The sequence below is a fragment of the Petaurus breviceps genome, unplaced genomic scaffold (assembly GCF_028583685.1).
Source record: "Petaurus breviceps papuanus isolate PSGF00001 unplaced genomic scaffold, PetGlider_PUasm1.0 90556, whole genome shotgun sequence".
Taxonomy (NCBI): Eukaryota; Metazoa; Chordata; class Mammalia; order Diprotodontia; family Petauridae; genus Petaurus; species Petaurus breviceps.
This window is the reverse complement of record NW_027187273.1, coordinates 1-21990: the sequence shown is the minus strand read 5'-3', so window position 1 is coordinate 21990 and position 21990 is coordinate 1. Positions and strand designations below refer to the sequence as shown.

The 21990-nt window shown below is 40.6% G+C and overlaps 1 protein-coding gene across 1 annotated transcript in view; it reads right to left on the bottom strand.

The window, feature by feature from the left end:
* Positions 1-21305, bottom strand: part of MYO7B (myosin VIIB) — a gene marked incomplete at its 5' end in the record, with an annotated part of 127210 nt that extends 105905 nt beyond the window's left edge. Inside the window, 7 exons of the mRNA XM_069063371.1 lie at positions 1494-1647; positions 2858-2971; positions 4989-5131; positions 6483-6604; positions 17405-17589; positions 19077-19229; positions 21189-21305. Coding sequence (XP_068919472.1) covers positions 1494-1647; positions 2858-2971; positions 4989-5131; positions 6483-6604; positions 17405-17589; positions 19077-19229; positions 21189-21305 — 988 coding nt within the window. The remainder of the gene's footprint in view (positions 1-1493; positions 1648-2857; positions 2972-4988; positions 5132-6482; positions 6605-17404; positions 17590-19076; positions 19230-21188) is intronic.
* Positions 21306-21990: the final 685 nt, after the last annotated feature.

The following is a 21990-nucleotide window of genomic DNA, read 5'->3' as shown; positions in this document are numbered from 1 at the left end:
AGGAAATGGCAAACCACACCAGTATCTTTGCAGAGAAAACCCCAAATGGGGTCACTGAGTCAGACATGACTGAAATGACTCAACAAGAACTATAATAGTTAGCATTTACTGTGTTTCCCCGATAATAAGACCTATCCCGAAAATAAGCCCTCCCCTTACTGTGTAAGATTCCTCTAAATTAAGCCCTCCCCCGAAAATAAGCCCTATTGAGATTGCTACTGTAGTGAAGGTGATCCCCTGCGCTACACGCTGCATTACGGTACCCTCTGTATGCACCGTCCCCCCCACCCCGGGTGAAACACACGCCGCGCTCCGAGCTGCATCCAATCAGAGCTGCAGCAGTGAGCGCATCATCCTGTTCTTTATTGAATTCATTATTGAATAAAGGTACGTTTTTTTGTTCACATTTACCTGTTTATTAAAATTGCTGTCAATGTTCATTAAAATAAGCCCTCCCCTGAAAATAAGCCCTCTGGTGTTTTTCTGTCCAAAAAAATAATAAGACAGTGTCTTATTATCTAATTTGAACTTTGCAACAACCCTGCTATTATCATTCCCATTTTACACAAGAGGAAACTAATTGGCCAGGGTCAATCAATCAATCAACATTTATTAAGCACCTACTATATGCCAACCTGTGTGCTAAGCACTGGGGATATAAAAAAAAAAAAAAAGCAAAAACAGGGGTGGCTAGATGGTGCGGTGAATAGAGCACTGGCCCTGGAGTCAGGAGGACCTGAGTTTAAATCCGACCTCAGATCCTTAATACTTACTAGCCACGTGACCTTGGGCAAGTCACTTAACCCCAATTACCCTCCAAAAAGGAAAAAAAAAGGCAAAAGACAGTCCTTGCCCTCAGGGTGCTTACAATCTAAAGGATCACACAGCTAGTAAGTGTCTAAGGCAGGATATGAACTCAGGTCTTCCTGACTCCAAGTCCAACACTCTATTCACTGCACCACCTAGTTCCTCAACCCAAGCTCCATCTTCTCTATGAAGTATTCTCTGCTCATTCTGGCCTTTGTTGAATTCTCTTTTTGACTGCTCATACAGCCTTTCCTTTTTCTGTCATGTATCTTGGTGCCTGAGTTTAGCATTTCATTATGTCCTACTGCCCTATGTTGCTGTTTTCCTAATTGTCCATGAACATATATATATACATACATATATATGTTTTGCCTACCTAACTAGGCCAAAATCGGTAGATTAGTCAATAAACATTTATTGAGCACCTGCTACGTGTCAGGCATTGCGCTAACTGCCTGAGATACAAAGAAAGGGAAAAGACAGTCCCTGCTCTCAAGGAGCTCACAGTCTAACAGGGGAAACAACAAGCAAACGAATATGGACAAATAGGTTGTATCCAGAAACGGAGAAGTTAAGTGACTTGTCCAGAGCCACACAGCCAGTAAGTGTCTAAATCAGGTCCTGCTGACCCTAGGTCCAGTGCCTTATGCACTGTGCCATTTAGATTCAAGAAGAACCACACTTACCTGAAAACTCCACATTACCCAGGTGAAGAATAGCTGCCAACAATTTGCTAATCTCCCAGTATTCAGAATCAGAAAACATAAGAACTTTCATAGCGGAGCGAAGGGAAGCATAATCCTTGACATCATTGTGACCCTCACAGGATGTGCAGTTACCCTAGGGAAGTGGGAGGACATGGCACAAGTGTCAAATGGTCCTTGAATAGCCACACTGCCTCCCCACCCAGCCCCCCTGCATGTGACGCTGACATCGGTCAACAATGTCATCTCAAGGATACAATGACTTTCAACTTAGCAAGAACGAACTGGAAATGGATACCATGCAAATTCTGCGTGTCAGGTCGACAGAGCTTAGGGTGGGGCTATCTAAGGAGAAGAGAGGAGAGGAGAGAGACAAAAGAAGAAGGAAGAAGGAGAAAGAAGAGAAGGAGGAGAAGGAGGAGAAAGAAGAGGAAGAGAAGAAGAAGAGAAGAGGAAGAAGAGAAGAAGAAGAAGATGATGATGATGATGATGATGATGATGATGATGATGATGATGATGATGATGATGATGATGATTCATTGTGTGGCCTCAGGAAAGGCATTTCTCCTTCCTGGGGTTATTTACTTTCAAGTCAAATGAAAGTGATAGTCCTTCCTTTTCAGGAATATAATGAGGATACAATGATATATAAACATTTTAAAATGCTTTTAAAAGTACAAAGCCCTATGCACATTTAATGTAGCATTTAAGAAATGCAAATGTAAGGAATGGGAGAAAAGGGTTCTTGGTAACTGTTTTAGGAGTCCGGGTTAGAGGCATAATCCATAATTTCAGCATTTGGGAAAATCATTACAAAATATACTTCCGGATAAACAGCATGAAACAGCTTCCCAAACACTGCTGGGAAGGAAAGACCCTGTGGCACTAACAGATGGGGGCGGGGTGTTAGGGTATTAGTATGGGAGATATGAATATGTTAGTTTGGCAGATAATCACCGTCTGAGATTTTCCTAATTATTCTTGATAACTAAGTATCAAACAGTTGTTTCTAAGCTGTTGAAGGACTTCAATCTGTTAGTACCCTCTAAATATTAGCACCCTGGGGCAAATTCCCACCCGAGTTGTAGCTCTGACTGGGCCATATGTTGTCTCCGCCTGGATGACGGCTTTTAGCTACTGTGTGATAATTAATCCATGGCAGATCCAAAAAGCCAGAGCCCTTCATTTTCTGCATTTTACATAATAATATCACAGAGATGTTTTCTTTCCATGTAAGTTAAGCCCCTTAGAAACCTGGATAAGAGTGTGAAGGAAGTGATGGGCATGGCAGAGGTAAGGCAGAGATGGGGATCGTAGAAAGACAGCTGGAGAATAGTGTTCCATACCATTGTCAGGTAGTTGTATTCTGAGACTGTCCCCAGACTCAGTAGCTTCTTTTTTTCCTCATTCATCCCCATTAACATGCAGTAAAAGATGTGGTAATTCCTCTCTTCCAGGGCCTGGGAGGAGAAAAATGCCAGAGAGAGACAATTTATGGTAGAACTTAAGTGGTGCCCATGAGAACACAAGAATGTTTTTAATTTTAATTTTCAATTAACAAACATTTATTTTCTCTCCTTCCCACCATCCCTCAATAACAAAATCTTCATAATAAATCTTCATGGTCAAGCAAAACAAGTTCCTGCATTGTCCATTTCCAAAAATGTCTATCTCATTCTGGACCCTGAATCCATCCCCTCCCTGTAGGGAGGTGGGTAGCAAGCTTCATTAGTCCTCTGGAGTGCTGGTTGTCTGTCACATGGATCAGAGTTCTCAAGTCATTCAAATTCTGTTTTTATAAAGTCGTTGTTTTTTGGATGATTTGTAGAAGTGTAAAAATGTTGAGAGGAGAGAGGACTGCCACACTGGAGTAGCCCTATGGTCTATCCAGAAGAGTCTGTCTTTGATGGGATATGGTAAGTAACCATTCAGGTGAAGTTATGGTTGTCCTATATGACATTGACCTCAAAACTTATGTACATGATCCGAAACTGGAACATGATAACTTTTTAAAAAATGATAGATTCTGAGCAGGGGATGGTGGTACATATTTGTAATCCCTGTTATTAGGGAAGGCTGAAAATAGCTTGATTTGGGGAATTCTTAGCTACAGTAGGGTTAAAGTCAATCAGGTAGCCATACTAAGTCTGGCACCAATATAGTGAGCCCCTGGGAGGGGGGGGCGGAGGATGCCAGACTTTTAAAGGAAGAGCAAACCAACCCAGGTGGGAAATGGAATAGACTAAAGGTTCCATGTTGAACAGCAATAGGACTGGGATTATGAATAGCTACTATGCTTCCAGCCTGGGCAAGATAGGAAAACATGGTATCAAATAAGAGAAAAAGGAAGGCAGGAAGGAGAAAAAGAAACAAACAGGAGGGAGGGAGGAAAGAAGAAAGGAAAGAAAGAGAAAAAAAAAGAAATACCAATACACATTCTGGGTCTTTCCCAGAATAAAAGAATTATTGAATTTCAGAGCTGACAAGGACTTCCATTGAGTTGAACCCATGCATGAACTAGAATGTCTTCTACAATATACCAGGGCAAATCTAATTCTTGATCCACATGATGACAATCCTTTAAATACTTGAAGATGGTTCTCATGTCTCTAACTCATCTCTTCCCTGGCTATCTCCATTTCCTTTATCCTCTCCACATAAAGCATGATCTTGAGGTCCATAATCCATCTACAAATATGAAGGAAACACTCACATCTCGTCACTGAAGTAAAGGATAAACCCATTTCTGTCTGGGAAGGTTAATACAATAACTAACATATTAGCAGACACTACAATGGTTTCTCTGGGCAGTATCTAAAAGACTATTGTCATGGAGCTGAGTCCTGGGCGTTGAGGCTTTGTGCCACAAGATAGAAACATGAAGTATTTGTGTGACATAATGCAATCTCTGGAAATTTCACACTTGAACTAAAGGTTTAAAGTCTTTGTTGCAACCCAACATCATAAAACTATGATCTGGCATGCAGAATAGACTTTTCAGGCATTTAAAAGTGTGTATAAAAAGTAATATTCAAAATGTATCTGACTAGGGGCGGCCAGGTAGCACAGCGAGTAAGAGCACCGGCTCCAGTGTCGAGAGAATCCGGGCTCAGATACTCAGCACCACACCCAGAAATAACTGGCCGTGTAACCTTGAGCAAGTTACTTAACCCCAATTGCTTAAAAAAAAAAAGTATCTGACTGCTTCCCCTTGAGGGATGTGTCCTCCACAGCTGCCTGCCTTGCCAAAGTTAGTTTTGGTTCTGGCATAAGATAAATTAGTTTTGACTCAGGGAGGAAAGAAGAAAAGAGCTGGAGGAAGGGAGGTCTGGGTGAATCAGGGTCTGGTTGTCAGGGTGGTGGTAGTACTAGGAAGAAGATGTGGAGAGACACTGGAGACAAACCAGGGCTATTTCCCCCTTTCACTCTGGACCATCTCTGCTGCTCAGAATGATCTCCCCTGTGAGATGGAATTACCTGCCGGCAGACCCGAGACTTCTCCAAAAGGAAATGTTCTATCTGGGCTCCTTCAATCACTCCATTTTTGTTGAAGTGGATTTCAATGTATTTCCCAAAGCGGCTTGAATTGTCATTTCGAACTGTCTTGGCGTTGCCAAAGGCTGAGGAAGAAAGTAGTGCCAGGGGAGGTCAGGAAAAGGAGAAGGGGCATGATTTCTTGACAGACTGGTACCAGAGGTTCCCAGCAGGGTAGGAGGCAGAATAGAAGAGGGAACGGTGGGACTAGAGTGTCAGATGTGATTTTAGCATTGCATGCCATTCCTCTCCGTGAACAGAAAGTGAGTGATCGTGTGGTCCACATCTATCCCTTTTAATCTCCACGGTAGCTAGGTGGCCCGATGGATAAAGCATGGGACTTGAAAGACCTGAGTTTGAATCTTCCCTCGGACTTATCATAAACTGTGTGATCCTGTGCAAGTCACTTAACCTGTGAATCAATTTCCTCATCTGTAAAATAGGATAATAATAGTACCTACCTCCCAGCATTGTCGTTAAGGATCAACTGGGTTAACATAGGTAAATTGCTTTGTAAGCCTTAAAACACCATATACGTTAAGTATTAAACACTAACTATTGTGATTATTATCATCTAAGTGTAAGCAACATAATGGATCTACCCAATGATCTTGAACCACATGATTGGTAGGTTTCTAACAAGAAAGCCCTGAGGGTAAAGAATAAATAGCTTTGGGGCAGCTAGGTGTCAGAGTGAATAGAGCACCGACCCTGGAGTCAGAGGGACCTGAGTTCAAATCCCGTGTAGCTGTGTGACCTTGGGCAAGTCACTTAACCGCAATGGCCTTGCCTTCTCCCCTCCAAAAAAAGAATAAATAGCTTTCCCTGTCCCCACCTGGGATTTCTCTTTTCCCCGTGGAATTTCTGAAATTGCCCAAACATTGTATAATATACTATGTTTACATTCAGGAGCAGACTTTGGAGTGCTGAGGAATCCTCACAGACCACACTGTGCACATGTTGCTTCACAATAAGGGTGAGGCAATTCTAAACCTAGGGGCTCAAAGTTGGGGTCCAATGAGACCGATCTGCTTGCTTTTCCTCACACTGACAGACACCCTGTCTCCTGCCTCCATGCCTTTGCCCTGGCTGCCTCCCATGCCTGGATGCTCTCCTTCCTCACTGCTGTCACTTCTTACAACCGTCCATTTCATTCAAAACTTGACTTTTACTGCTACCTTCTCCATGAAGTCTGACCCAGCTGCCAGTTCTCACCCCGCATGAACTTGTATCTATTTTGTTTATATTTACATGTTGTTTCTCTTCTGTCTCTCCTCCACTACAGAATGTAAGGTCCTTGAGGGCAGGGGCAGCACCTATTGCATTGACTGGTAGTACATAGTGGCTGTTTGGTTAATACTTGTTGATTGACTGATTACAGAAGGGATGGTCAAAGGAGGGATCCAGCTTCTAAAGAAGGGCTAGTGACCCACCTACCTTCCAGAATGGGGTTGGCTTCCAGGACCTGCTGCTCAATTGAAGAGTGCTGGCCACTAATGATGGCTAAGAATTGAAGTAACAGTTTAGTCGTTTCTGTCTTCCCAGCTCCTGACTCACCACTGGAAAGAAACAAAGTTCAGACACAAAGTCAGTCACATGGGCTCTTGGGATTTAGAGCTTGGACAGATCATCTATTCCAATCCCTCATTTTACAGTTGAAAAAAAAAGATATGAAGTCACATATTACCTTTTCATGTCTGACAGAAGCCTGGGGTTCGTTTCATAGCACTTAATGCACAGCCTGACACACAGTAGGCACTTAATAAACGTTTATTGACTAACAATAATTATTTGTAGCATGCTTTTATGGTGGTCAAATAACATTTACATTCATTAAAGCAGTAGGATATAAGACCTTGAAGGGACCTTAAAGATTAACTTTCTTGGATTTTAGGCTTTCATCTGTGAAATGGACTAGATGGCTTCTGAGGTCTCTCTCAGCTCCTATCATCCATGATCCTGAGGTCAATCAGGGATGAATACCTTTTGATCCATCAATACCCCTACTAGGTCTGTATCCCAAAGAAATCAAAGAAAAGGAAAAAAACACCTACATGTACAAAAATATTTATAGCAGCTCTTTTTGTGGAATCAAAGAATTGGAAATTGAATCAGTTGGAGGATGGTTGAACAAGTTGTGGCATATGATTTTAATGGAATGCTATTGTGCTGTGGGAAATTATGAGAGGGGTAATTTCAGAAAAAAAACATGGCAAGACCTATATAAACTGATACAAAGTGAAATGAGAACCAGGAAAGTCATTGTGCACAAAAATATTGTGCACATGTTGTAACGATGTAACATGTAACAATGTCTTAACGATGATCAAATGTGAAAAACTTGGCTTCTCTGATCAATACAATGATCCAAGACAATTCCAAAGAATTCATGATGAAAAAATGCTATCCACCTCCACAGAGAGAACTGATGAACTCTGCAATTGAAACATAGCTCTCTCACTTCCCTTCTTCCTTCCTCTCTCCCTCCCTCCCTTCTTCTCTCCCTCCCTCCTTTCTTCCCTTCCTTCCTCCCTCCCTCCCTTCCTTTCCTTCTTTCTTGCCTTTTTCCTTACTTGGCCAACATGGAAATGTTTTGCCTGCTTTCATATCAATGATTGCTATCATTTTGTTTACCTTCTCGGTGGTGGAGGGAGAGGGGGGAAGGGAGCAATGGAAGGGATGGAGAGAATTTGGAACTCAAAATTTAAAAAGAAAAGCATGTTAAAAATGATAAATTTATTTTTAAAATAAAAAATCATTAATTTTTTTTAAATTAAAAAGAAAAGAAATATGGAAGGGAGGACAGGCTGGGGGAGAGGGAAGTTGGAAGCACCCACTTTTGAAAAGGGACAGGATCAAAGTAGAGAATAGAACAAGTGGGAGGTGGGATAGGAGGGAGGGAAATATAGTCAGTCTCTTACAATATATCTACTATGTTATGTGCATTAGCCACACATGTACAACCTATACTGAACTGCTTATCTTCCCAGTAAGGGTGGGTGACAAGGGAGGAAGGGAATGAATTTGGAATTCAAAGTTTTAAAATCAAATGCTTAAATATATGTGTGTGTGTGTGTGTATACTATTATTAATACTATTTTACATGTAATTGGGAAATAAGATATACAAGCACTGGGGCATACAGATCCACCATGCCCTACTGGAAAAGTCGAAAGGGGTATGGGAGAAAACATGGGAGAGAGCAGATTGGAGGAGGGGATATCCTGTGGGACTGCTATTTTGGGGTGATGGGTAGGGGGAAAACGGGGAGAAAATTTGTAACTCAAAATCTGGTGGAGATGAATGATGTAAATCAGAAAAAAAAATGAAAACCATATTTACATGTAATTGGAAGAAAATAAAATACCATGAGATAAAAATAAATAAATAATTAAAGAATCAATTTAAAAAATTTTTATAAAGGGAAAAAAAATTATGCTGCCTGTATTAAAGACCTAGGGATATTTAGACTGGAAACAAAAGGACTTAAAGGGGATAACAAAGCTTCCTGATGGTTGTCACGCAGTATTTAAAGGACTATCACCTGGAAAAAGAATGAGTTTTGTTTGACTTGAACCTGGAAGGCAGAATGAGGACCAATTGGTATCAGATGCTGAGAGGCAGATTTTACCTCCATATAATTCAATTCAATAAACATTTATTAAGCACCTACTAGGTGCCAGACACTGTGCTAAGCCTGCCCTTAAGGAGCTTACAATCTAATGGGGGAGACACTATGCAAGCAAATACATACAAATAAAGCTGTGTACAGGATAAATAGGAAGTAAATAAAAGAGGAAAAGCTTGGAATTAAGAGATGTTAGAGAAGGCTTTATTCTGTCGTGGAATAGCCCAGAAGCCAGTGTCATTGGGTCAACAAGAATGTGGCAAATTAAGCTACCTTTAAAGATAAAGTTCTCTATCCCTAGAGGTCTTCAAACAAAGGCCCCTGTAATGGAAATGCAAATTTAAAGATCTTCCCTGCCCCTAGGCTAAAGTGCACCTGGAGCCTGGGGTGGGAGGCTTGTTTTTCAGTAGATACTTCTTGATTGGCCAGTGAGTCAATAAGGTTGTTACATTCTCTGAGCCAGGAGAAGGCTATATAAGTCCTGATGTGTAGCTTTGTTTTGGGGCTCACTTTGAGAAGTGTTTTGTGATTTGATATGGATTCTGGGAAGCCGTTGTCCAGAGCCCCCCGGCTTTGAAAAACCCAGATGTTGAAACCCAGATGTTTGGGTATGGATGTAATGGTTGGACAGTTTGGAAATCTGTCTACTTGATCTGTTTCTGTCTTGATAATTCTGTCTGTATATTCTGAAGTTCGGGGTGCTGACGTCTTTCCCCTGAACTAGGTAAATGATACATGTTTGACTGATTAAAGTAAGTTTGTTAACCCATTTTGAGTTGCTTTCCTTTATCAAAGCAGATCCAAGAACCTGTGTTGGCAGCAAACCCTGAGGATGCTTGGGGTGCTTGCCGCTACATCTCTATCCCTAGAGGTCTTCAAACAAAGGCCCCTTGTCAGGAATGGTATAGAGGCAGGAATATGCTGATAAAAGTTTAACAATCAGCTCTCTGGGGGAGGCAGGGTGAAAATTTTAATCTGTATTATTAAGCTTTTCTACATTGCTTTCTTAAGTAGACAATCAACAAAATAATAAACCAAGACCTGATTTGTAGCATTAGCTGAATTCCAAGGTGTCAGTGCTCACACTGAAAATTTAACAATTGGCTTTTGGAAGGTGGTAGGAGCTGGCTCCAGCATGAGCCTCTGTAGAAGGGACTTCTGCTCCCCATTGAACCAGATGACTTCTAAGATTATTTCCAACTCAGCATTCTGATTGGTTACACAAGGTTATATAAGTCAAAGAATCATAGAATTTTATAGCTGAAAGCGATGTTAAAATTCATCGATAACCAACTTCCTTATTTGTTGAGAAGACCAGAGAAGGAAAGTGACTTTTCCAAGGTCTCAAAGAAAGTAGGTAGCAGAAATAGGACTAGACCCCAGGTTCATTAATTTCTAGTCCAAACACTTTTTACTCCACTAGGCTATTTCTCCACTCACATAATTTCCTCTCCTGCTGGAGCCCTACTATGAATGTCCACTTTGGAGCCGCTCCCATTAGGTTGTAAACTCTTTCAGGGCAGTGACTGTCTTTTGTCCCCTTTCATATCCCCAGTGCTTAGCACATAGTAGTTGTTTAATAAATGTTGATTGATTGTTTCTTTTATTCGGGATCAAACCAGGGACCATAGGACTCAATTACTGTAACATCTTAATCTTATAAATAATCATAATTGGTAATATTTATATAGTGTTTCAAGGTCTGCAAAGCATTTTACACATATTATCTGTCTCATTAGATCCTCACAGAAATCCTCTGGTGTAGGTACTATTATTACACCCATTTTACAGATGAGGAAACTGAAGCTGAGAGAAAATAAATGCCCACAGTCACATAGTTATTAAATATCTGAGCTAGGATTCAAACTCAGTACTTCCTGACATCAAGTTTGGTTATCTACTCATTACGCCATGCTACTTTTTACAAGGGGTCAGGAGGACCTCACTTTATACGGTACTTGAAAAATTGTGTGAGAATCAACCTTTCGTCATTTGAGCCTTATTTTAAATGCATTGGAGAATTCACTTCTTAATGGGTTCATTGAAGCTACCTTTTGTAAAGTGTATAATCCCTACTGAAAGAATAAATTTTACAAACTGGAATGTAGGATATGAGTTTTTTAATGGTGTATCTTTAATCCATAAAAAAGACCTCTCCCCTCTCTCCTAGTAATTCGGAATCAGACTTCCAGAGACTTCGACCTCCTACCCCTAGCATCCAACCCTGAGCAGGAGATAAAAGGTTTCTGAGAAGCAGATAACTAACAATAGCCTATATACTTTACATTCTTGGCAAGATGGATCCACCTTCTGATTTCTCACTCGGATGGAATAGGGTAGTTGGATACACTGACATGCTGAGAAGTGACAGCTGATCGCTGTCAGCAGACGGATTCATCTGGCATTTTTTTCACAGAAGCTTATTGCTCAGAAGGATCTATGTCCAAATGGAAGTAAACTAGCATCCGGGTGATGCCAATTATGCAACATTGGAAATCACTTGGTGGGAGGCGGGACATTGGGCTAGTGACAATAACGTAGAGATGCTCCTGCTCGTGCGCTAGCCCCTTGATCGTGGTGACCTTATTGAAAGCATGGGGCAGAGAAAAGACTCCTCTCAGCAGAAAGAAGATTATAAAATCCCACCATTCTCTGAGAAAATTCCATCTAAACGCAGCAGTTCCTAGTGCTCCATAATCTTAGTGGCTTCCCTCTGGGATTATCCCCAGTTTATTCTGTATATAGCTCATTTATACACAGTTATTTGCATATTGCCCTCCCCATTAGAACGTGACTGGTGGGTTTTTGTTTTTGTTTCCTTTTCCTTGTATCCTAAGACCTTAGTATGGTGCTTGTTGACTGACCAATTGATTTGGGGAGTCAACAAAACACTTCGATAGTCCCTGAGGATGTCATTATATTATGTGGTCTAGTACAATGATGAATGTTCATAATCCCCCCTATCCTTCAAGGCTCAGCAGATGTGCTTTCTCCTCCCTGACCCTCCCAACTGAAAATGAGCTCTACACTATTGGATTTCTCATTGCATTTTGTTTGAATCCCTCTGTGACAATGGTCAAATATGCGACACACTGGAAAGAGCCTTGGACATGGAGTCCAAAAGGCCCAGAGGGAGTCTCAGCGTGGCACTGATTGTCTGTGTAATGATGGACAAGTTATTTCTTCTCTGGACCTTTGTTCTCTACTCTCTAGTATAATTATTCAGTTGTTTCAGTCATGTCTAAGCCTTTGTAACCCCATTTGGGGTTTTCTTGACAAACATACTGGATTGGTTCGCCATTTCCTTCTCTAGCTCACTTTACAAATGAGGAAACTGAAGCAAACAGAGTTAAGTGACTTGTCCAGGGTCACATAACTAGTAAGTGTGTGAGACCAGATTTGAACCCAGGTCTTCCTGACTCTAGGCCTGGAACTCTATCCATTGTTTCACCTAGCTGCCACTTACCATCTAGTACAAGGATAGTGATATTTGCACTAAGTCACTGGCAAGATTGTTGTAAGGACATGTTTTCTAAACCATAAAGCAATAGAATTTGAATTATTATGATTATAATTTGTACTTTAGCTACCTGGCCTATGTCTTATTCTTTCAATTAATTTTTTTTTTTGCTTTTTTGAAGGCAATTGGGATTAAGCAACTTGCCCAAGGTCACACAGCTAGTAAGTGTTAAGCGTCTGAGGCTAGATTTGAACTCAGGTCCTCCTGACTCCAGGGCCAGTACTCTATTCACTGCACCACCTTCAATTAAAATTTTAATTCCTTAAGGTCAAGGTCTGCTTTATTTCGTCTTTGTATCTTCCGACAGCCTTGCACAGTGTCGCGCACTTGGCAGGTATACAATTAATATTTATTGAACATTGAAATAATCAGAGTGCTGATAAAAGCATTGATTAACAGAGACTTCCCTGTACCCTTGGTGAAGCAGGCCTCCCTGTCCTTGGTGGAAAAGTGGTGAACTATAGGAATGGAATGGTACATACATTGTCAGAGAGAACCAACGTGTTCATTTGTTCTGCTTGGCTATATTTTTTTCTTGAGAGGGAGATTTCTGTTGGCGGGGGGGTGCTGGGAGAGAATTACTAGGAAATGACTGTGATTTTTTAAAAAAGTTAATCATTTTTTAAAAATTAATTTTCTAATGGTTTTTAATTAAAATATAACAAGTAAGTGCTTAGTAAATGCTTATGATTGTCTTTTGTACTTGCTATGGTAGACTGAGTGAGGGGAATGTTTTCAACATTGACCTATTTTTGGACAATTCCAATTACGAAGCTAGGTGACACAGTGGTTAGAGAGCTAGGCCTGAAGTCAGGAAGACTCATCTTCCTAAATTCAAATTTGGCCTCACTAGCTGTGTGACCCCGGGCAAGTGCATGTAATTTTGTCTGCCTCAGTTTCCTCATCTGTAATATGAGCTGAACAAGAAAATGGCCTAGTACCTTTGCTAAGAAAACCGCAAATGGGGTCATAAAGCGTTGGACACGTCTGGACAACAACAAGCTGGACGTAGTTGTTTGAATGTTGTCTCCTCCATTAAATTGTGAGATCCTTGAGGGCAAGGCCTGTCTTTTTTCCTTTTCTTTGGATCTCTAGTGCTTAGTCTAGTGCCTGGCATATCGTAGGTGCTTAATAAATGCATATTGACTGACTGATGGTTTTCCATGACAACACTTTAAATATGTAAAGACAGCTATCCTGTCATCCCCTGAGTCTTCTCTTCCTCATGTTATTCACCCTTCATTATTTCCACCAATCCTCATGTGAAATAATAGACTCTAGGCCCTTTATCATGCTGGTTATTCTTCTCTGGACACTCTCAAGTCTATTAATGTTCTCCCTAAACTGTGATGCCCCAAACTGAATGTAATAATCCAAATGTGGTCTGACCAGGCAAAGTATAGGGGGACTGTTGATTACCTCCTTATTCCCAGAAGCTTGAAGCATCCCAGGATTACTTCAGGCTTTTTATAGTCACAACACACTACAGATACACATTGAGCTTGCATTTCACCAAAGTCCTCAGATATTTCTTCACCCAGTTTCCTGCCTAATGATGCCTCTCCATCATTGCCACGTTATTTCCCTACCTCTCTTCTCCCTCTTCTTCTTTCTCATCTACTCTTCTTCCTTCCATTAATCAACAAATATTTGAACAACTATTTAGTGCTTGGTACTGGTTTCCTGACAAATAAAACCTTTTCTCCTCTCTTCTCTTCCAAGAAAGCAGATCTCGAGGAATCAAAATGGCATTCCCTTCAAAATAGAAGAGATGAATTGAGGCAGCTACAACCTTTCCACCTCCATTTTCAATAAGTATGCAACTATTATGGCCCTAATACATGCAGACTGAAAGAAATTATTCTTAATAATCAATGATTTGGGGAGAACCAGAGTTCCCCATTTTTCTATAGTCCTCATTTCAAAGTTCAATTTCTTGAAGGACATTACTAATAATGAGATTGAATTATTGGTGAGACTCCACCCAACTTTCTACTCAAGTTTGAGTGGGAATAAATTCTTTGAATAGATTGCTTAAGGCTCTGGGGTAATTTAGAAGTAACCTACACAAGAGTTAGAATAGGTCTAACCCCTCGTTGTAATATTCATTCTCTCTCATTAATTGTTAACCAATAAGAGTTGGTTGCCACTCTCAGGAATACCCCTCTTCCAAGGACATATAAGCTGAGCCACCATGATTGTTTTTGGCATTCAAGAGTGCCACTGACCTCTTTTATTATAATGTTGGCATTAATGATATAAACTGATGAACTACCAAGAAATCGTATCTCTTGAATTTTTTAAATGCCACAAGACACTTATCCTGTATCCTATTTTGTGAGGTCATGTTCTCAGCAAACAGTTTAGCACAAGCAGCTAATAGTGCTGGGCTTAGAGTCAGGGAAACCTGCGCACAAATCTGGATTCAGACATTTACTAGCTGTGTGACCTTGGGTAACCTCTTTCTGACTCAGTTTCCTCATCCATAAAATGGGGATAATAATGCCACCTAGCTCCCAGAGATGTTATGAGGATCAAACGATAGTAATCATAAAGAACTCAGCAGAGTGCCTGGCACATATATAAATGTTAGCTATTATTGCTATATTATTTTAGAAAGGTAATTTATTTTGAATCTATGCTCTCCCCTTCGCATACTCTCTACACTAACTGGCCTCTTTGCTGCACCTTGTACCTTAAATTTCATTACCTATCTGTGCTTTTGTACAGACTCTGCATCTGTAATGTCCTCCCTTCTCACTAACACTGCTAAGAGTCCCCAGCTTACTTCAAAACACAGCTCAGGAGCCACCTCTTAATTCAGACCCTTCTTTAATCTCCCAGGGATTCACACTCATTTCTCACACATACTTGCTTTGTCTAGAATTACTTTCTTATATGAAAACAGGTAGGTGGTACAGTGAATGGAAAACTGGGTCTGGAGTCAAGACTCTGCATTCAAATCTGGATTGCTAGACATATGCTAGTTGTGACCCTGGTAAAGTCATGCAAGCGCTCTGTGCCTCAGTTTCCCCGTCTGTAAAATGGAGATAATAATAGCACCTACTTCCCAAGATTGTTTTGTCAAATGAGATATTCTAAAGTGTTTTGCAAACATTAAAATACTACATAAATGGTAGCCACTATTACATAATTTATATTTATTTATCTGGATACACAAAGTAAACCACTCCCAAGTAGATTATAAGCTTCTTGAGGTTGAGGACTATTTTGAGTTTTCTCTTTTCATCCCCAGTGCCTAACACAGTACCTTGAGCATAGTAGGCAACTTAGTAAATTGTATTCAATTGAACATGACTTTAAACAATAACACAAGTCAAACTTACATTAACAATTGATGATGCTTTTTAAAAGAGCCTTATCTATTATATCTTACCCTTATTATTTATTATGTTTTATGTTGTGTTTTCTCTAGGTCCCTCTTCATTAAATGAACTGTTGTAACCACCATTTTGTGAACATCCCCCATCCCTCCTTGTCTTTGGTAAATCTGCCTAGGAGACTTGCCCAAAACAAAGCCTGCCTAGAAGACCTACCCAAACCTGCCACCTGGAACCCATAGCCCCTCCCCTCCCTTCCCAGTTCCTTGAGGACTTTCCAGGTGGGCTACAAATGGGTCATTAGGCAACGAACTGATTGCTACCTTTTGGCTTCTGCATTTTCTCCTTGGCAACAGCTATGTTGTGGCTTTTGTCTATAAAACCCCGAGAATATGTACCTCAAGGCTGCCTGATTTGGGTCGTGTTCACCCCTGGCAGTTGCCAGCAATTAAAACTCCACTTAAAATGATTAACGGTCTTATCTCGATGATTCACATTACAACAGAACAAAGGTCCATTCAACCTTATATTTGCATTTAACTTTTCCTTTTAAACCATCACAGGCATTGTGTAAACTCTCTGGTTCTGCTTTCTTTATCTTGAATGATTTTACACACCTTTCTGTATTTCTTTCTATTCCCAGTATTATTTGTTGTAAATTGCATTATAGTATTTCATGCATCAATATACCACAGCCTGATCAATCAGTCTCTAATTGTTGGATGTTTAGGTTCCTTCTATCTTTTTTCACAATCATAAATAGTACTGCTAGAGTCCCAGAGGACATCCCTATATCACCAAATAATTAATGTATCTTTGAACTGAAGCCATTTTTTTCTTTTTTATAATATTTTAAGGACATATGGGATATGCATTTGCATGTGAATGGGGATTCTTGGAGATTAAAAGTCTTTAAGACTTAAGAGAATGAAACAATAATGACTGTATTTCAGGCATTGGCTGCAATACATTGGGACAAGAGATAAATATAACATTCTACACTGAGTTTTTAAAAAATCAGCTTTACAAGCATATGATGGGAGAAGCATGGCTAGACAGAAGTTCATCTGAAAAAGATCTGGGGATTTTAGTAGACTGCAAGCTCAATGTTTGTCAATAGTATGAAATGGCAGCCAAGAAAGTGAATGCAAATTTGGATTGTATTAAGAGGGTAATATCATCCAGGAATAAAAAAGTAATAGGACTTCCCTACTCTACCCTGGTCAGATGATACATAGAGAAGCGTGCTTGGGTCTGAATTCTACATTTCCAGGGGGACATTTACAAACTCCAATGACCTGAAAAGAGCAGCATGGTGAAGGATGGTGAAGCACCTTGAATTCATACTAATACTGTTAGAACTTAGTGAAGGAACTGACGGTATTTAACCTGGAGAACAGTAGAATTAAGAGGGACAGGGTAAGTGTCTTCAAGTATTTGAAGAATTATCATGGAGAAGGGGATAGAATTGTTTTGCTTGGTCTCACGGGTCAAAACTAGACACAATGGGTGGAAGTTATCAGGAAGAAAATGTAGACTTGATCCAATTGGGAAAAAAAGAAACCTTCCCAACAATGAGTCATTCAAAAGTGAAATGAGTTGTCTCTACAGAGTGAAGACATTGTTTCTGGTCTTCAAGCAAAGAATAGGTATGGTTTAGAGGACTTTCTTGTCCAGGCACACTTTGAACGAAGGTCCACTAAGGTCCCTCCCACCTCTGCAACTCGGAGATATTTGGAGATGTTCTCCACTTCACACCAGGCAGGTAGTTACCTACTCTGCCTCCTCCTAAGGTTGACTCTGGTCTTCTTTGTCCTATGACCTCCCACATCTCAGCTTTGTAAGTGGAAGTCCAAACCTCCCATGATACCTGATAACACAGCACTGGTCTCTCTTGTTTTTCTTCATACTGAAATAGCAGCTGTCTGCGATGGCAAAGACATGAGGGGGCAGTTCCCCTATCCTTCTGTTGTAATACAGCTGGATCTGGTCCATAGTGTAGATGGGCAGCATCTGATAGGGGTTCACAGCCACCAAGATGGCACCTATGTAAGTCTGTGGAAATGAAAAGGGAATTGTGACCAAGGCCCGTAATGGTGAGGCCTGAGATATGTACCCACGAGTATTCTGCTTAAGCTAATGATATGCCATGCTCTTGTGGCAGGGAAACTGGACTGGCAAGTCCTCTTCAGATTAAAAGGAATGAGTGGGGCAAAATGTAAGGAAAAAATGGAAAGAAAAGAGGAGGTGATGGAGGTGAAGGGGGATGGGAAGCTAGATTGCTGTAACACTTCTGAAAAGTACTAGTCATTCAAGTTCCTTACCATGATAGCATGGACTTCTAGAAAGGACAGAGCATTAGGAGGTTATTATTATTTAAACATATATTGGTACTAAGGGTGTTAGTGGCAATGAAAGGCTGCGGTATGCCATAGGGAGCCAGCTCACTCCCGTGTGATAAATGTACAACCTAGAGTTGACTTAGTATTCTTTACAGAAAAAAAAATTGAGAAACTGGTGGTTTGTCTTCAAGGCTCCTACTTTCTCGGTCTCATGGCCTGTTTCCTTACCTACCTTACCTTATCTTCTCCCCACAACCATAAATACATCCAGGCCCCTCATGCCTTCTCCTTCCTCTTTTCCTATCCAAACATGTTTCTCAGATCCTTCATTTATACTAAGGTATCAATGATTGTTAATAGATTAGAATGTGGTCTTCCCATTTATTTTAACAAGGAATAAAGCCTTAAGTTAAAAGGATAAAGCTTGATAATAGGCCTTCAGGCACCAGTTTGCAGATCAGAAAGGTTTGAAGGACTCATCAAGCCTTCTCAAACCCCTGAAATCAATTATTTAGTGTCCATAAAAAGTCACAATTTTAGAATTATATAAAGTAGACAGCAGCAGAGAATGGTTGTCAGAAATGATTTACCTTAATGGGAAGACAATTTTTTTTTTCTTATTTAACAACTTGGTAACAGGACGCATCTCAGGGTGAGACCTTATCTGTGTCCAAAGGTAGGGCCAAGGAAAAGCCCACCCCAATAAATGATGGCATCAGGCACCCTTTCATCCAAAGGCAGAGTTCTAGAAGCAGCACTCACAGAGTAAGTGCCCATTCCATTTAGGGCACCATGCTATTCTCAGAAAGGAGAGAGGGCCCATGGGAATAAGGAGATATGATTCTCTCCTCAGTTGGAGGTATCCCAGAGGTAAACTCCAATCTGATCTTTGGATCCACTATCCTCTTGACTGGGGACCATTGGTTGTGGCAGGGCTGATTCAATCCTCTCCCAAGTACTCTCTGGTCTTTCCATTGGCCATGAGTGGAACCCTCTTTTATGTATTGTCTCCCCCACGTACAGTGTGAGACAGCAGGGGCTATCTTACTTTTCTATTTGTATTCTCAGCACTTAGTACAATGCTTGGCACATAGTAAGCACCTATGAAATGCATTTCCATTCCATTCCATATGGCTCCTGGAATTTCAAGGGCTGACACTGTATTGCTACTTGTGTGGAAGTCAATTCCTTGAGACTCACATAGATTTTGTGTTTCTGGTAGCGGATGAAAAGGTTGTGCACCATACCAGCTTCATTCAGCTCCCCCAGGAGGATCATGTCTTCCACCCCCTGAATCGAACTAGGGTTCATGAGTTGGAGGCATTTGAAGTCCCGAGCTTCAATCCAGCGGTTCTGGGTGGAGGGAGGGAAGTGATGCAATGGGGGTTTAGAATTTCCTTAATGAGGTGCTTTCCATACATGGAAATCATAGTACTGACTGTTTTCCCAGGAATGAGAATGGATTTGTCCTGACCTAGCCGCACTTTCTTGCCCACTCCTCCTGTGACTAAAGGCAAGTGGGAATTAGCAGGGGCCAGTCTGGAGCTGGGATTAGGAGTCAGTTTGTCTGTAGGCAGCAGATATGAGGCTCTTTCAACAAAAATATCCTGGCCTGTGCAGAAATTATACCTGTGACTTTGGAATTATTAACTACCATGCTCTACCCTCTTGAAAACCAGCCATAGGTTAGAATCACCTTCCTAAAATCATATAAAAGAACTCTTTAGACATTTGATCCAGGGACTGTTCAACTCGGCAATGAGACCAGATTTCATGGTTAGAGCAGGTGCAGTGCCTGGGGGAGGAGGTAGGCTATGATACAGAGATGACAACACGCATTTAGGGGTGATTGTATCACCCTTTTCTTCCTCCCTCTAGATCACCACAAAGCTGATTTCTAATGGAGTGCTGCCTCATCCATTGCTAGAGGGACCAGGATGAACAAAACTGACATTACCCGGGAGCTAGTGCCGAGTTTAAGCCTTGGCTGGCCCCTGTGGATCATGACCCTGGCATGTGCTGTCAGCCAAATATTAGTATGAAATGTCGGGCCATGGTTAGCACACATCCTTCTTCCATTTCACCTCCCTCCCTCCATCTCATCTCCTCTTATGTTATCATATGCTCCTTACCCTCTTTCTAGTTTTTCTTCCCTCACACGCTCTTTTATGTCTATCTTCTTCCTCATATTCTCCTTTCCCACTTCACTCCTTTCCTATAAGCCCTTCTTTACCTACTCACTTAAAATTCCTTTGCCTTCCTGCTCTTCATCTCTTCTGCTTCCCCCAAACCATCTTTTGACTTCTCACTTCTAATTTTTTGTCATTCTTTCCTCTATTTTCCTTCTCCCCTCACTTTTTGCTACCTTTATACTATATTTTACCTCCCCTTTTCTCTCTCCTTCATCCTATTTCCCCCCATCTTTTTCCTTCCCACATTCTCATCTTTTTCCGCATATTCTTTTACCCTTCTTATTCTTTCTCCTAATATTCTTTTCCCCAATATGCTTTTTTCACTTTTCCTTTTTCCTCTTACATCCTCTTCATTCCTCAGAATTTCTTATTTTTCTTCACTCATACTTACTTTTCTTTCACTGAATCACAATTTCCTTCACATAAAGCACCCTCCTTTCTCGCCCCATACCTTTCTTTTCCCTCTCATGTTCTCTCCTCTCATGTCTTCTTTTCTCCCCAGTTCTTCCCTTAACATTCTCTTCCCATTCACTCCCCCAATCCCTTGAATTTCCAGGATTATGCCAAAAGAAAAGTATTTTTAAATCCATATTGCAATATTAGTTTTCAATTTTTGTTGTTGTTCAGTTATTCGGTCATGCTTGAATCTTTGTGACACCCTGGACCATAGCTTGCCAATACTGTCCATGGAGTTTTCTTGGCAAAGATCCTGGAGTGGTTTGCTATTTCTTTCTCCAGTGGATTCAAACAAACAGAGGTTAAGTGACTTGCTTAGGGTCACTCAGCTAGTAAGTGTTTGAGGCCAGATTGGAACTCAGATCTTCCTGATTCCAGGCCCAGCGCTCTACCCACCATACCACCTAGCTGCACCATTAGTTTTCAATATCATCTATCTATTCTGGCTTTAAATTTGTTTGATTTAAAATTATATATATATATTTTTCTCTCAGCCTTTATTTTTACCTTTTTCATCTTTTTTTCTGGTATTTCAATTCAATGTCTTAGAAGAGTAGCCTTTTCATAGTAGAAGGTCTCTTTCTTACCTCTACAGAGTGTGGTAAGAGTCCCTATTTCAGGAAAGGTTTCCTTCTGGCAATAATCAGTGATAGGAAGCACTTACCTTTCCCTCATCATCTTCTATCAAGATTTTATTAGGTTTAGTGTTATCTTTCACAACTGCACCAATGGGGACATTGTATTCCTTGTTGGAGGACAAATTCACCCACACATGATCACCCTAGAAAGGAAGATGTGACAACTGAATAAAGTGAACAGGTATAAATTCTACCCATCCTTCGAGTCCAAACTAAAACTTCACCTCTTTCATGAATCTTTTGACGGACCAAACCCCATTGCACAGTGTTGTCTCTTTCCTTTGAATTCCCATAGTAACTACTATTTAACTGCTTTTCATGGTCAATTATCTTGTAATAATTGTAAACTATCTGATGACACCGTGTCATAATTCTTTAAAATACCTTCAACATTTACAAATTCAATTCACTTTAGAATTCAACAAGCATTTTTATAGCTTTTTCTCTGTCAACCATCCACCCCAAGTAATAGTCCTATGCCTTATTTGATCTCCCTTTTATCCCTAACATAAAGGACCAATTATATTAGGCACTGGAAGAAACCAAAAGTTTAATTATCATATAGGCAATACATCACCACGGATGGGGTTGGAGGGGTCAGGAAATGACATGCATACAAATAACTATGATACAAAGAAGTGATTTGCACATGGTAGGCCTTCATTAAATAACTGTTGAATAAGAATGATTCTTGAACAGTCCTGAACAAATAATGTTAAGAGTACTAAAGCCCAACTGAAAATAAAAATAAAATTGAATTTTGAAAAAAGAATACTAAAGCTCGGAATAAGCTAAGGTTGACAATGAATGCTGAGCATAACCCCCCCC